Below are 12,415 nucleotides of genomic sequence, written 5' to 3'. Positions count from 1 at the left end.
AAAGACTGAGGACCCAGAAGCTCAGTTTGCATATTGGCTTCAGGCAGAAACAGACTGCATTCAGATTAAGTAGGAAGGCTTTCATCATATGGGTAACCTGATACTTTTTATTGCATTAGAATGGAACTAAGAATATGTTAGACAATGTTTTTCTTTGAAGTGTTTTTAGATATGTTTTCTAAGTTTTATGAAACGCCTAATTTTTCTTTATAAGCATTGTTTAGGTCAAAAGTGCTTTTTAGAAACACTATCAAACAGTAAATTTGACAATAAAAAGGACAATTGTCATAGAGAGACAAAAGCCTGAGTCAGCAACAAACAGTAAATTTGGCAATCCAACAAAAATAGGACAAAGAGCTCTACACACAAACTACAGCAAAGGAATGACAGCAGAATTGAAATCCACACTTACGGATGGGTTCTGAACCTGCCAACCATCCGCGAAGAAGATCGCATAGGGAAGTTTTCCCAGTTAGTTAACAGGAAGCTCTCTGCGCTTGTACCTCACCATAACCTTTCCTTTTACGCCGACAACCATGGCATTCCAGTCGACCTCTGGAAATGGTGAGATCAGTTCCAACTCAAAGTTTCTAAGTAAATGGCTCCATATGGCCTTTATTTGCAGGTATGCAAAGGGTTCACCGAGACACCCATGTCGTCCGCCTCCAAAAGATATATATGAGAATGCCCCTGCAGCCTTGTCCTCTTCTCTCCCAACTGCAAATCTGTCTGGATCATATCTGTCTGGGTCCTTGTATATATGTGGGAGCCGATTAGCAAAAGCTGGCGATGTGGCAACAATGTGACCCTTGGGAATGTCATATTCTTTCCCATCTCTGGTTGTCACACTGAAATCAGTGTGTGAGCTACGTAGCAGCATGATCAGAGGAGGGTGGAGTCTCAGAGCTTCCTTGATGCACCTATATAGAACATCCATCTCAGACAAGATATCATGATCAACCTTGCTCCCATACTTCTTCATCAGGCTCCTCTGCTCATCCTGCACAGCAGAAAGGTACTCCTTGTGACGAAGGAGGTAAGCCCCAGTCCAGGTGGAGGTAATGGAACTAGTATGCTGTCCAGCAAAGAGTGCAGCAATGAGCAGGCCAGTGACCTCAGATTCAGTTGTTGGGCGACCATCTTTGTACTTTGAGGCAATGAAGCATTGCAACATGTCGTTTTCTGACTTACCAGTTTCTTTTCTGGAAGCAATGATATTTGCAAAAATTTCAGCAAGCTTCTTGCGAGCCTGGTCACGCCTGCGGTGGGCTGGGATGGGCAGGTATGGGAAGATAACACTGATAGGAAGCATCCCATTGTCAAGATCATGGAAGAGGGCAGACACATCAGCAAACAACTTATTACGAATTTCTTGACCCAAAAGGCATCTACTGGCTGTCAAAATGATTAGATGCTCTAGCTCATATTTTAGGTCTACCTCTCCACAATCTCCCCACTTGGAGAAGTAATCCTGCACAGTTCCAGAGAAAGACAAAGAAATCAGGACCATTGATAGTTCCAAAACTGCATTTGAATAATAAATAATTTAGAAATTTTGTAGTTGGTTGGGGTGAGGGCTGGGGAACTTGACTTAGATAATAAAAGCTTGCTATACCAAACAAATTTCACCCAGTGCACTATCTAAAAGCAAAGAGTTCATATCTTCTGGAAAACATAAACATATTAACATGGCGCAGACCATTCTAATTCAAGTTTCATATGAAAGACGTACACAACAAAAGAAAACTTGAAAAATGTGAATACATAGGATCCTTTTATTTTGGTTCCTTTTTATTCCTTTTTTTTTTTTCTTTGTTTTTGTTTTTTAACAAAGCTTATTCAAATATTCTAGACAATAACCGCTATTTCCAACATTCCATGAGCCAGTGTGTCATGATGTACAATAAATAGCCAGTCCATCAAAAAAATGCTTCTCTATTGAAGGGAGTGTTAATCGATTAACTCTGCATTTCAGGCGGCTAAGAGGTTTTGGTCAATGGCATTTACAATAGGTGAATGTTGGGCAATTCCAAAAAACAAGAACCATGCTTCTCGGCTTGCCGATGAAGTTTCTAAGCAAGGAATGGAAGTAAGTGTGGAGAGAGGCTTCATAACACCTGTTCTGTTTATGAAAAGAATGTAATAGAAGAATATTTGAGGGAATTGAAACTTTGAGATGGAGGCTTAAGTAGACTGCTATGGTTTTTATATGTGTAGACAGTTAGCATGGATCAGTTACTTCTTAAATTTTACAGGAAGCATGAGTGAAAACTGAGTGGTGGGGGTTGTTTGACCTTTTGATGGTTGTTTCTATTTTCTTTTGTTTTCCTTTTCACTTTTCAGATGATACTTCTAGAAAAAGGCATCTCAATTGGCTGGATGATATGATAGTAATCATCAAGAAACAGCAAAGCTACTAGTTGCCACTCTTCTTATTAAGAGAATCCAGAAATCAACACTTGAAATTGCAGAGACCGGATTAAAGATAAAGTTACAGAAGAAACTACATTTCCATGAACATTCAAATATAGGGCAAGGAAAGTCTTGATGCTGCAGGATAAAGTGTAAATCACTATTATTGTCGTATAAGTATATTATGTTCGTTGAAACTATAAACTCATGATTCTAGAGTTTCGAAGGAGGAAAAAAAGATAAAAGAGGTTTAAGTTCTTTGTCTTGTTGACTTTCCTATGCCTTTCCACCTATTCATAGTATTGAGTCTTAAAAACAACAGATAACAATGGTACCCCTAATAAAATATGGAAATCATAAACTCTAAAATACCAATAATAAACTCTAACACTTCCAGCTGGTCATCATAGGCTGGAGCATAAAAATTAAACACGCTCAATGTGGAACATAGGCTGTGAAGGTATTACAAGGCAATGGTTTTATAAAAATGTCACCCAGCTGGTCATCAGGTCAAATATAAGGTGTAACGATTCACTTCCTCATATACAAATCTCAAATAAAATGACAATCAACCTACACATGCTTGGTATGTTCACGAAAGATAAGAATGTTAGCAATAGAGATGGTCGTGTAATTGCCTGCATGGGAAATCATTACCCAACCCTCGAAGAAGGGAGTAAATCATAACATTTCAGAAGCAGTATAAGCCATAGTACGGTACTCAGCCCTACCACTAGAACAGGCAGCAGCCATTTATTTATTGCTGCACTAAATAACAAGACTACCTTCAACAAAGGTACAACAGCCAAAATAGTTAGATGTGGATTGTCTATCAAAATGGATAGCACCACAATCAACATCACTAAAACCCATAACAAGTACAGAAAAAGAGGGCTTATACAACAATCCATTTTTAGGTGTGCCCTTTAAATAACATAAACTACAACCAATAACCTCAAAATGAGGTTGACAAGGTACCGACGATACTAACAACATAAGTACTATCTGGATGATTAACAGTAAGAGAAATTAGTGTCCCAACAAGATGTTAATAACATCCAACATCACCAAATAACATCTTTTGCTTTGTATCAGGTCTAACTGTAGATCCAACAAAATATCAACTAGTTGAGAACCTAAGGGCTGTTTGGGAAATGTTTTTTAAAGTAGTTCCGAAAAACAGGTTTTGGTGTTTTCAGAAATAAAAATGTGTTTGGGAACTAAATTCTAAAAAACATTTTTTGTTCTCAAAAACAAAAAAAAAAAAAACATGTTTGGTTGAGTTGATAAAAACAATTTTTTAGAATAAGTAAAACAAAAAACTTGTTTGAAAGTTGTTTTCTTTTCAATTGTATGAAAGAGGAATACTTGTAATACCATATGCCAGAAACACACCTTCCAACAAGACAACCCAAATCTTAAATGCAAGCAAGGCCATACGAAAATTCATTTGTTTGATAGTTTTAAAACATTTGTTTTCACCATCATGAGATGATGAGGATGAGGATGATGATATGCCATCAACACCATCATGCCCATGCCCATACCCAGCCACTCATGCTTTAGCTAGGAAACCGGCTAAAGACCTTCTCTCTCTACTTTTTCTCCCTGCACTCCACATACTCACACAACTACAACCTCTTAAAATCTAAAGAAACAAGGAGCCAATAAAGCTTGCAAATTAGCATTCAACTGTAAAGAGAAAAACACAAAAAAAATAAAGGAATCGACAGGTTGGAGTTTCCAAAATTTCTGAATTCTCACAAAAAAAATCAGTTGTTTGATTTACTCTGTTTTTTTTTTTTTTTTTTTTTGTTATTATTCTTATATATTTTTGTTCCTGTTCTTTTTTTCAATATTTTTTTCCTAGGTATGGTCTTGTTTGGTTGCTGAGAAAATGGAGGGAGGGAGAATTTTGAGGTTTTCGTTATCAGTTGTGTGGAACAAGAAATGATGAGGAGTTTCAGATTTTCTTGATTTGTTTTAATTCCTACATTTTCTCAGATCCTAACAAGGATAATCCTTGGTTTTCTTTGTGTGCTTTAATTCTTCCCCATTCGATTCCACAAAAAGGAAAAACAAAAAATTCCAACGGATGCAAAAATGGTGTTGGAGTGGGAGAGGAGAGAAAGAGAGCAAAATGCAAACAAAGGGGAAAAGTTCACTCAAGCTCCAATAAATAACAATTGCCCCACACCAGAAAAATGCAACAAGGCAGCACATCAGTTTCAACTAAAGAATGAAGAATTCGTGGAGGTGAAAACCAACCATGAGAATACTGCAAAGTAAGAGAGAAGAGAACATAGAGAACATTAGGGCAAAAACACAGAGAGCATCCCATTTTTTTGTTCTCTGAATAGTGTAAAAAACAACAAAGACATCTTTAACTTGTTCTCTAAAAAAAGGACATTTGAAAACACAAAGAACACAGAAAACAGCTTTACTCTCCTTCGCCAAACAGGTTTTTAGTGTTTTGTGTTCTCAAGAACAAAAAAACAATTTTTGAAAACACCAACTGAGCAGGCCATAAGCAACTGAACTCAGGAAAAAGATTTTAAGTAAATATTTCCTTGGGATTAAGGTTGCTTCTTCTTGCCAAGACGTTGAAACTATAAAATTGGGATTCTAGGTTTTGGAGAAGGGAAAAGAGAAGAAAGAAAAGATGGAGGAGGTTTTGTTTTTTTTTTTTGTCTTGTTGACATTTTTATACCTTTCCACCTACTTATATAATTTTGAGTCTAAAAAGGAGAAGATTAAACTAATACCCCATAATATAACATAACATTAATAAACCTCAAACATTGTAACAATAAACTCTAACAATGTTTAATAACTTTGGATGATAGAATGTAATGAGAAACCTCATAAAATCTTTAGTTGAGGAAATCAAGCATCAAAATGCCTAAGATCAATAGACAGGAAACTTGAAAAGGTATAACAATGTCAGACTCATAAGATACAATATACCAAATAAAAAATGAAGGCATAACACAGAAGTCATAACACAAGTATACTGATATAAGTATCATTAAGCTTGCAGACATTCATCAACTGCCCAATGGTATGCTTTAAATAAGCTAGGGATAAAAAAAATTAAAAGAAAATAAACAATGAACAACCAGAAGAGGTGCATAAGGAAACTCTAAAAGCAGCAAAGGAGTAGACAATTCTTATGGTAAAAAAATGGATTTCAATGGAACAAAAATGAATTGATAGTGGATAGGTGTTTCTCAATCAAATCAAGATTATTTCACCTATAGTCTGACTAGAAACTCACTCTCACTTCTTATGGTGACGTATTTGAAGAGAAATTGTTCTTCTGCTTCAATTGGAAAATTCTACAGTCTCAAACAACTCTCTCTTCTTCTTCTTCTTTTTTTTATTTTTTATTTTTATTTTTTTATGGGTTGCAGTCTCAAATAACTCTAAATCAAACTGATATTATCCTTTTATTTCAATTAAACCATAGGTTACCTAGAAAATTATTTTTTGATAGGTAACTTTTTTTTGGGTCCCTGCTTGGACTTGAGCAAGCTCCTACATGGCCACCCCAACCCCTTGCCAGTTTAGCCCGGCCTCAATGGCTAAGAGATTAACTAGAAAAATTATATCACCTTAAAACGTATGACATTCAAGAAACAAGATCATCTTTTCTTCCTTTTGGCTTTGTTTGGTTAGCATGAAAGTTATAATGCATTTCCTGCAAGAAAAATTGTAGCATGTCTTTGGGGCCTATATGGGAAAAGAGCAATGCTGTATATCACAAGTCTTTCATCTCTATCCATCTTAAATGAAGGGGCAGATCACTTTTTCTTTCATTCCAAAACAAAGTTAGAATAATCTGATCAGTTCAATGGATGGAATTGATTGTTTCCAATAAAAAATTAAGTTCAAAAGAACAATTGCTAAAAATTTGAGATGGATATTTTTGGAAGGATTTCTCATCCTTTACTTGGACTTAAAAATCCCACAAAAGAAAAAAAAAAAAAATTCTAGCAGATGCAAAACGGTGTTGCAGTGGGAGAGGAGAGAAAGAGAGCAAAATGAAAAAAATAAAAAATAAATAAAAAGAGGAAAAGCTCACTCAAGCTCCAGTGGATAACAATTGCCCCACACCAGAAAAATGCAACAAGGTAGCATATCAGTTTCAACTAAAGAATGAAGAACTCGTGGAGATAAAAACCAGCCATGAGAACACTGCAAAGCAAGAGAGGAGAACATAGAGAACACTAGGGTGAAAACACAGAGAGCATCCCATTTTTTTGTTTTCTGATAAAAAACAACAAAAACATCTTTAAGTTGTTCTCTTAAAAAGGGCATTTGAAAACATGAAGAAAACCGAAAACAATTTTACACTCCTTTGCCAAATGGGTTTTTAGTGTTTTGTGTTCTCAAGAACAGAAAACAATTTTTGAAAACACCAACCAAATAGGCCCTAAGCAACTAATCTCAGAAAAAAGATTTTAAGTAAATATTTCCTCGGGATTAAGGTTGCTTGTTCTTGTCAAGACGTTGAAACTATAAAATTGTGATTCTAGGTGAAGGGAAAAGAGAAGAAATAAATTTTGGTCTTGTTGACTTTTTTATGCCTTTCCACCTACTTATATAATTTTGAGTCTAAAACGGAGAGGATTAAAATAATACTCCATAATATAACACAACATTAGTAAACTTCAAACATTGTAACAATAAACTCTAACAATGTTTAATAACTTTGTATGATAGAATGTAACGAGAAACCTCATAAAATATTTAGTTGAGGAAATCAAGCATCATAATGCACAAGATCAATAGACAGGAAACTTGAAAAGGTATAACAATCTGAGACTCATAAGATACAATATACCAAATAAAAAATGAAGGCATAACACTGAAGCCATAAAACAAGTATACTGATATAAGTATCATTAAGCTTGCAGACATTTATCAACCGCCCAATGGTATACTTTAAATACACCAGGAATACAAAAATTTAAAAGAAATTAAAAAATGAACAACCAGAAAAGTTATGTAAGGGAACTCGAAAAGCAGAAAAGGAGTAGACAATTCTTATGGTCCAAAAATGGATTTCAAAGGAACAAAAATGAATTGATAGTGGATAGGTGTTTCTCAATCAAATCAAGATTATTTCACCTATAGTCTGACTAGAAACTCACTCTCACTTCTTATGGTGACGTATTTGAAGAGAAATTGTTCTTCTGCTTCAATTGGAAAACTCTACAGTCTCAAACAACTCTAAATCAAACTGAATTATCCTTTTATTTCAATTAAACCATAGGTTACCTAGAAAATTATTTTTTGATAGGTAACTGTTTTTTGGGTCCCTGCTTGGACTTGAGCAAGCTCCTACATAGCCACATCAGCCCCTTGCCAGTTTAGCCCGGCCTCAAGGGCTAATAGATTAACTAGAAAAATTATATCACCTTAAAACATATGACATTCAAAACAAGATCCACTTTTCTTCCTTTTGGCTTTGTTTGGTTAGCATGAAAGTTATAATGCATTTCCTGCAAAAAAAATTGTAGCATGTCTTTGGTATACAGGAAAACAGCAATGCTGTATATCACCCATCTTTCATCTCTATCCATCTTGAATGAAGGGGCAGATCACTTTTTCTTTCATTCCAAAACAAAGTTAGCATAATTTTATGATCAGTTCAATGGATGGAATTGATTGTTTCCGATCAAAAATTAAGTTCAAAAGAACCATTGCTAAAAATTTGAGATGGGAATTTTTCGAAGGATATCTTATCCTTTACTTGGACTTAAAAATCATATGTAATGAATGGTTTGTTTATGATTTTAAAATAAAAATAAAATAAAATCATTTGAGATGGGACTAGAGATGATTTTGTGAAAAATGTCATTTTCCAAGGAAAAAAGAAACTAGAAAATGTCACATTGCGAAAAAAGTTACTTCTTTCACTCTTTCTAACAAAAAGGAGCCTTCAATATATAAATGAACTCCTAATGGGGCAAGCAAAAATACACAGCGTACTCTCCGAGCAAAAGGTGATCCTAAATCAAGATATGGACATATTCAACCAAAAGACGCTTACCTCGGCCTCCATAACCATCTGATCCACATACCCTTTCAATTTAGTAACTCTCAAAGCTTCTGTAAAAAACCGGAACTGCTCTTGCCGCACAGAGTAGTCAACATCAAAAACAACACCAGGGCCAAAAATGGGCACATTGAACCGGTATACTTCTTGCTGGCTAAGATCAGACTCTGGAGCCTTGAAGAAATGTGCTGAGACGTCAGGTCCAATGAAGAAAGAAATGTTCTTGTTCAATAGCTTCAAGGTAAATACACTCCCAAGCTTTGGATACTCTTCCCTAAGCATGACAACTGGGCCTTTCAAGAACCGTATGAGCCCACCAATTAATGGAAATGCCTTTATAGTCGGAGGAAGCCGTTTTTTAGATCTAGGAATTATAAGTGCAGATATAAGCTTGGCAACCACCAAAGTTGCCACAAGGAGGAAGGCTGCATTGAAGAACTTGTTATCCACATCCATTGATAGAATGCTTTTATAGATTTAGAGCCACTAAACTGAAAAATCAACCCAAAAGAAGATAATCAGAACATTAATCATCACTACTACAAAAGAAAATGCTCCGGCACCGAACAATTGTATTCCACAACCATATTCCAGGCAATAAAACTAATCCATGAATTATCCACAATTAAAAAATAAGATTGAAATGTAATGGCTACAAGTTTATCAATCAACATCCTATCTTGGTTATTTTCATTTCTTCTTCATTTTGGTTCACTTTGTTAATACAACTCATATAAATACTTATAGACTTTCATTTTCTTATAAAAAGAATATCTTAAATAAAATAAAAGCAACTTGTAACAACCAAGAGGCCAATTACCAATCAAAATACTACAGTCATTTTCATTCATTTCTAATCCTTTTTGCATCAATACCAGATTATCAATTTTTGAAGAAATAACTCATTGATTTCATGAAATTGCAACTTTATGATTTGTTATAACATAATTTTTCTTTTAAAAATAAAAAACGTATAACCACCCTAGGATAATTCCTAGTTTCTAAGACATATCTTTATCTTGTTCTTCACTGCATCTTTAACATGTTTATATCAATTATACAAGCTGCTCATCCAATGGTGTCTCCAAACAAACAAAGGCAATGAGGACTTCTTAAGTTTTGACTTGTATCAAATTGTATGTTCAAGAGTATGACTATCTTACAAAATTTCTAGTAAAGAGGTAGAGCTACAATACGGTCAATTTCAACTCCACCAAGCCAACCTTTGGATAGGAGCATAGTTTTCCATAATTCTTGTGCTCTAGGGCATCTATCAAACATCAGTCTAGTTGGGCCTGGCAGGATGACCTATGCATCTAGAGCCCAACTGAAACTTAAATGCCATATTTGGTTTTAGGAAAGTACTAAGGAAAAAAAATTTAAAGGAAAATGATATTCTTAGGTTTGATTTTACTATGGAAAACATGAAAGAAAATAAAATATAATCCAAATTAGTTAAAAAATTATACATTTTCAAATTATTTGATCTTTATATAGAAGTGTTAAAATAAGTGAAATGAGTTCGAAGTAACATACAAAAAAAAAAAACTTTATTCACTTTAAATCTATTTTTTATTTTCCTTCACTTTTTCTTTCCTTCTACTTTTCCTCTCTATTTTCTTTCCCTTGCATTTTCCCTAAAATTTTTGGGAACCAAATATAGCCCAAGCCTTTTATTAATATTGTTTTATATGATAACTTACTAATACATAGAAGTAAGGTTTGTTTACACTAATCCTATCAACAACATAAAGATGATCCCTCACATAGGGCATACCATATTCTATTTTGGGGGAGAACTTAGAGAAGAGGAAATAGGCACATTGTACAACTGATTCCCTGCCCTGCCATTGGAATTACCCTCTATTCTCTCATTAGTATGACTATACACAAAGTTGCCAAAACGAATCAGAACTCTATTTAACCCGAGCCTAACTCAAGCTTAGATATTGAGCTTGAGCTAGATACCTCAGGTTATAGGTTGAGTTGGTTCAGGCTTTAGGCCTTTTTAGAGGGTGGATAGCGCTTGGGTTGACTGTCTAGGTCTCTAACCCGAACCAATTCACCAAGAAGCAGCCTTACAATTTATTAAAATCAAAGAGTATATGGAAAGCAATAAAGATGAAATCATACAATTTTTCTAACAAAGCATTATATTATAAGGCAAAAATCCATAAAATATGATCAGTACAGACAAGCATTTTTTGGTGCTAAGATCCAAAGTGAAGATTAAATAACGAATCTAAGAAAATTAAAAGAAATTCTATACATCAGTAGCCTCTTCCCAGCATGGTTGGAGAGAAAATGAAGAACTCCAAAATAACAAAAACTGAACTGAACTGAGCCAAATACAGCCACTCTACATAGTTGAGTGAATTGTCTTTTTCACTGTTGGAATTCTCCTTTCTTTTTCCTACATTTTCTCAGCAGCCAAACTAAGTGATAAACGGAGAGATACAAATCCAAACCCAGTTGGAACCACTTGAAACCCAGAAAATGTGCAGCAACTAGCAGCACAATCCAAGTCGATAATCTCTTAAACCCCACACTCTGCTTGGCTGCTGAGAAAATGCGGGAAAAAAAAAAACAAAAAGAAATAAAAATACCCGACCCACTCAACTGATTTTTAAAACAACAAAACCATTCATTTGAGTCGAATTAAGCTCTCTCACGATTATCAGATACAAAGAAAAAAAAAGACTAAAAGACTAAAAGCTTGTTTTATTTTCGTTTGCATTTTTCTAGGAATCCAAACAGAGTAAAAGAGATAGGAAAGGAGCAACAGTAGTGGATGCAAGGGCAGAGATCTAACCAAAAAGGCAGCAGAAGAAATGGAGAAAGAAGTGGCACAGGGCACAGACTGGACACCATCCACAATTCATATTCTTTTCTTGGGGCGTGTTTGGCTAGTTATCTTAATTTTTCTCTTGGTGGGTTGGGCCGGGTTTACCACAACTTTCAACCAACAGAAAGCCCATTACAGAAACCTTAGGCTGCGTTTGTTTGGCTGCAGCATATAACATAACTTATGTATAGGTATAAATGATAATCTTAAATATTTTATCTACTGAAAAGATATCTTAAATCTAATGGGATGTTTTATTTTTTGTTTAAATATTCGATATTTATTTAAAATAAAAATATATTACATTTTAATATTTTAAAAAATATTTGAAAATTGTTAAACAATCCTGTGTTATTTCAACATATCTCATGAGAGGGAAAGAAAAGTAGAAGAAGAAAAAAATGAAGGGAAATAAAAAATAGAATTAAAGTTAATAAATTATTTTTATTTGTTTATTCAAACTCATTTTATTTATTTTAACTTGTCAATATAAAGATTAAATAATTTAAAAATGTATAAGTTTCAAATTAATTTTAATTATATTTATTTTTAAAAAATCTATAGCACAATCAAACATGAAAAAATTCATTTTTCTTAAAAAAAAAATTTCTTTTTTTAGTACTTTCCGGAACCAAACATAACCAAAAGAAATTATTATCTTAAGGAGGTTACTGATTTATCGATAAATAAATATTTATTAATTTAGAGGGATTATCATATTTATGTTGTATACTACTTGTACATGTATAACTTACAAATCCAAAAACAAGGGATATAATCAAAAGTTAATTTATAGAAGCCAAAGACGTTGTAAGGAAAGGAAAGAAATCGTGGTGATAAAAAAAGTTTCGAGAATGCAATAGGTTTGAGAAATAGTCAAATTGAGAAAAATAGAAGTTGTAAAAAGTTAATATTATGAAATTTTATTTACGATTTTTTATATACTTCATCAATTATTAATTTATAGCATTGTTTGCTTGTTGTTCTTAATTTTCATTTTTTTAAAATAAAGTGAAATAGATAATAATTTTTAGAAAATAAGTGATTGTTTGTTTTTTTAAAAAAATAAAAGGAAAGAATAAATAAATTTAAAA

At 33.8% G+C, this 12,415-nt stretch overlaps 1 protein-coding gene and 1 non-coding gene across 3 annotated transcripts; both read right to left on the bottom strand.

Annotated features, from left to right (window-relative positions):
- Window positions 1–235: 235 nt before the first annotated feature.
- Window positions 236–11,395, bottom strand: LOC100252340 (sterol 14-demethylase). Of its 2 annotated transcripts, none has more exons than XM_002274092.5 (3): window positions 11,289–11,395; window positions 8,471–8,967; window positions 236–1,471 (listed from the first exon to the last, which is right to left on the bottom strand). In XM_002274092.5, exons 2-3 carry the CDS (start codon window positions 8,930–8,932, stop codon window positions 473–475), a joined length of 1,461 nt encoding a protein of 486 aa, XP_002274128.1. In that variant the 5' UTR covers window positions 8,933–8,967; window positions 11,289–11,395; the 3' UTR covers window positions 236–472. The 2 variants fall into 2 exon arrangements, with proteins under 2 accessions (XP_002274128.1, XP_059597618.1); XM_059741635.1 differs by having other exon boundaries at window positions 10,746–11,297.
- On the bottom strand, window positions 10,880–11,061 carry MIR3629A (microRNA MIR3629a). Its single transcript, NR_127875.1, has one exon. It is a non-coding gene; the product is annotated as a microRNA MIR3629a (primary transcript).
- Window positions 11,396–12,415: the final 1,020 nt, after the last annotated feature.

The sequence above is a fragment of the Vitis vinifera genome, chromosome 13, assembly GCF_030704535.1.
Source record: "Vitis vinifera cultivar Pinot Noir 40024 chromosome 13, ASM3070453v1".
Classification (NCBI taxonomy): Eukaryota; Viridiplantae; Streptophyta; class Magnoliopsida; order Vitales; family Vitaceae; genus Vitis; species Vitis vinifera.
Note: the sequence above shows the minus strand (reverse complement) of the source record. Positions and strands in the feature narration are given on the sequence as shown.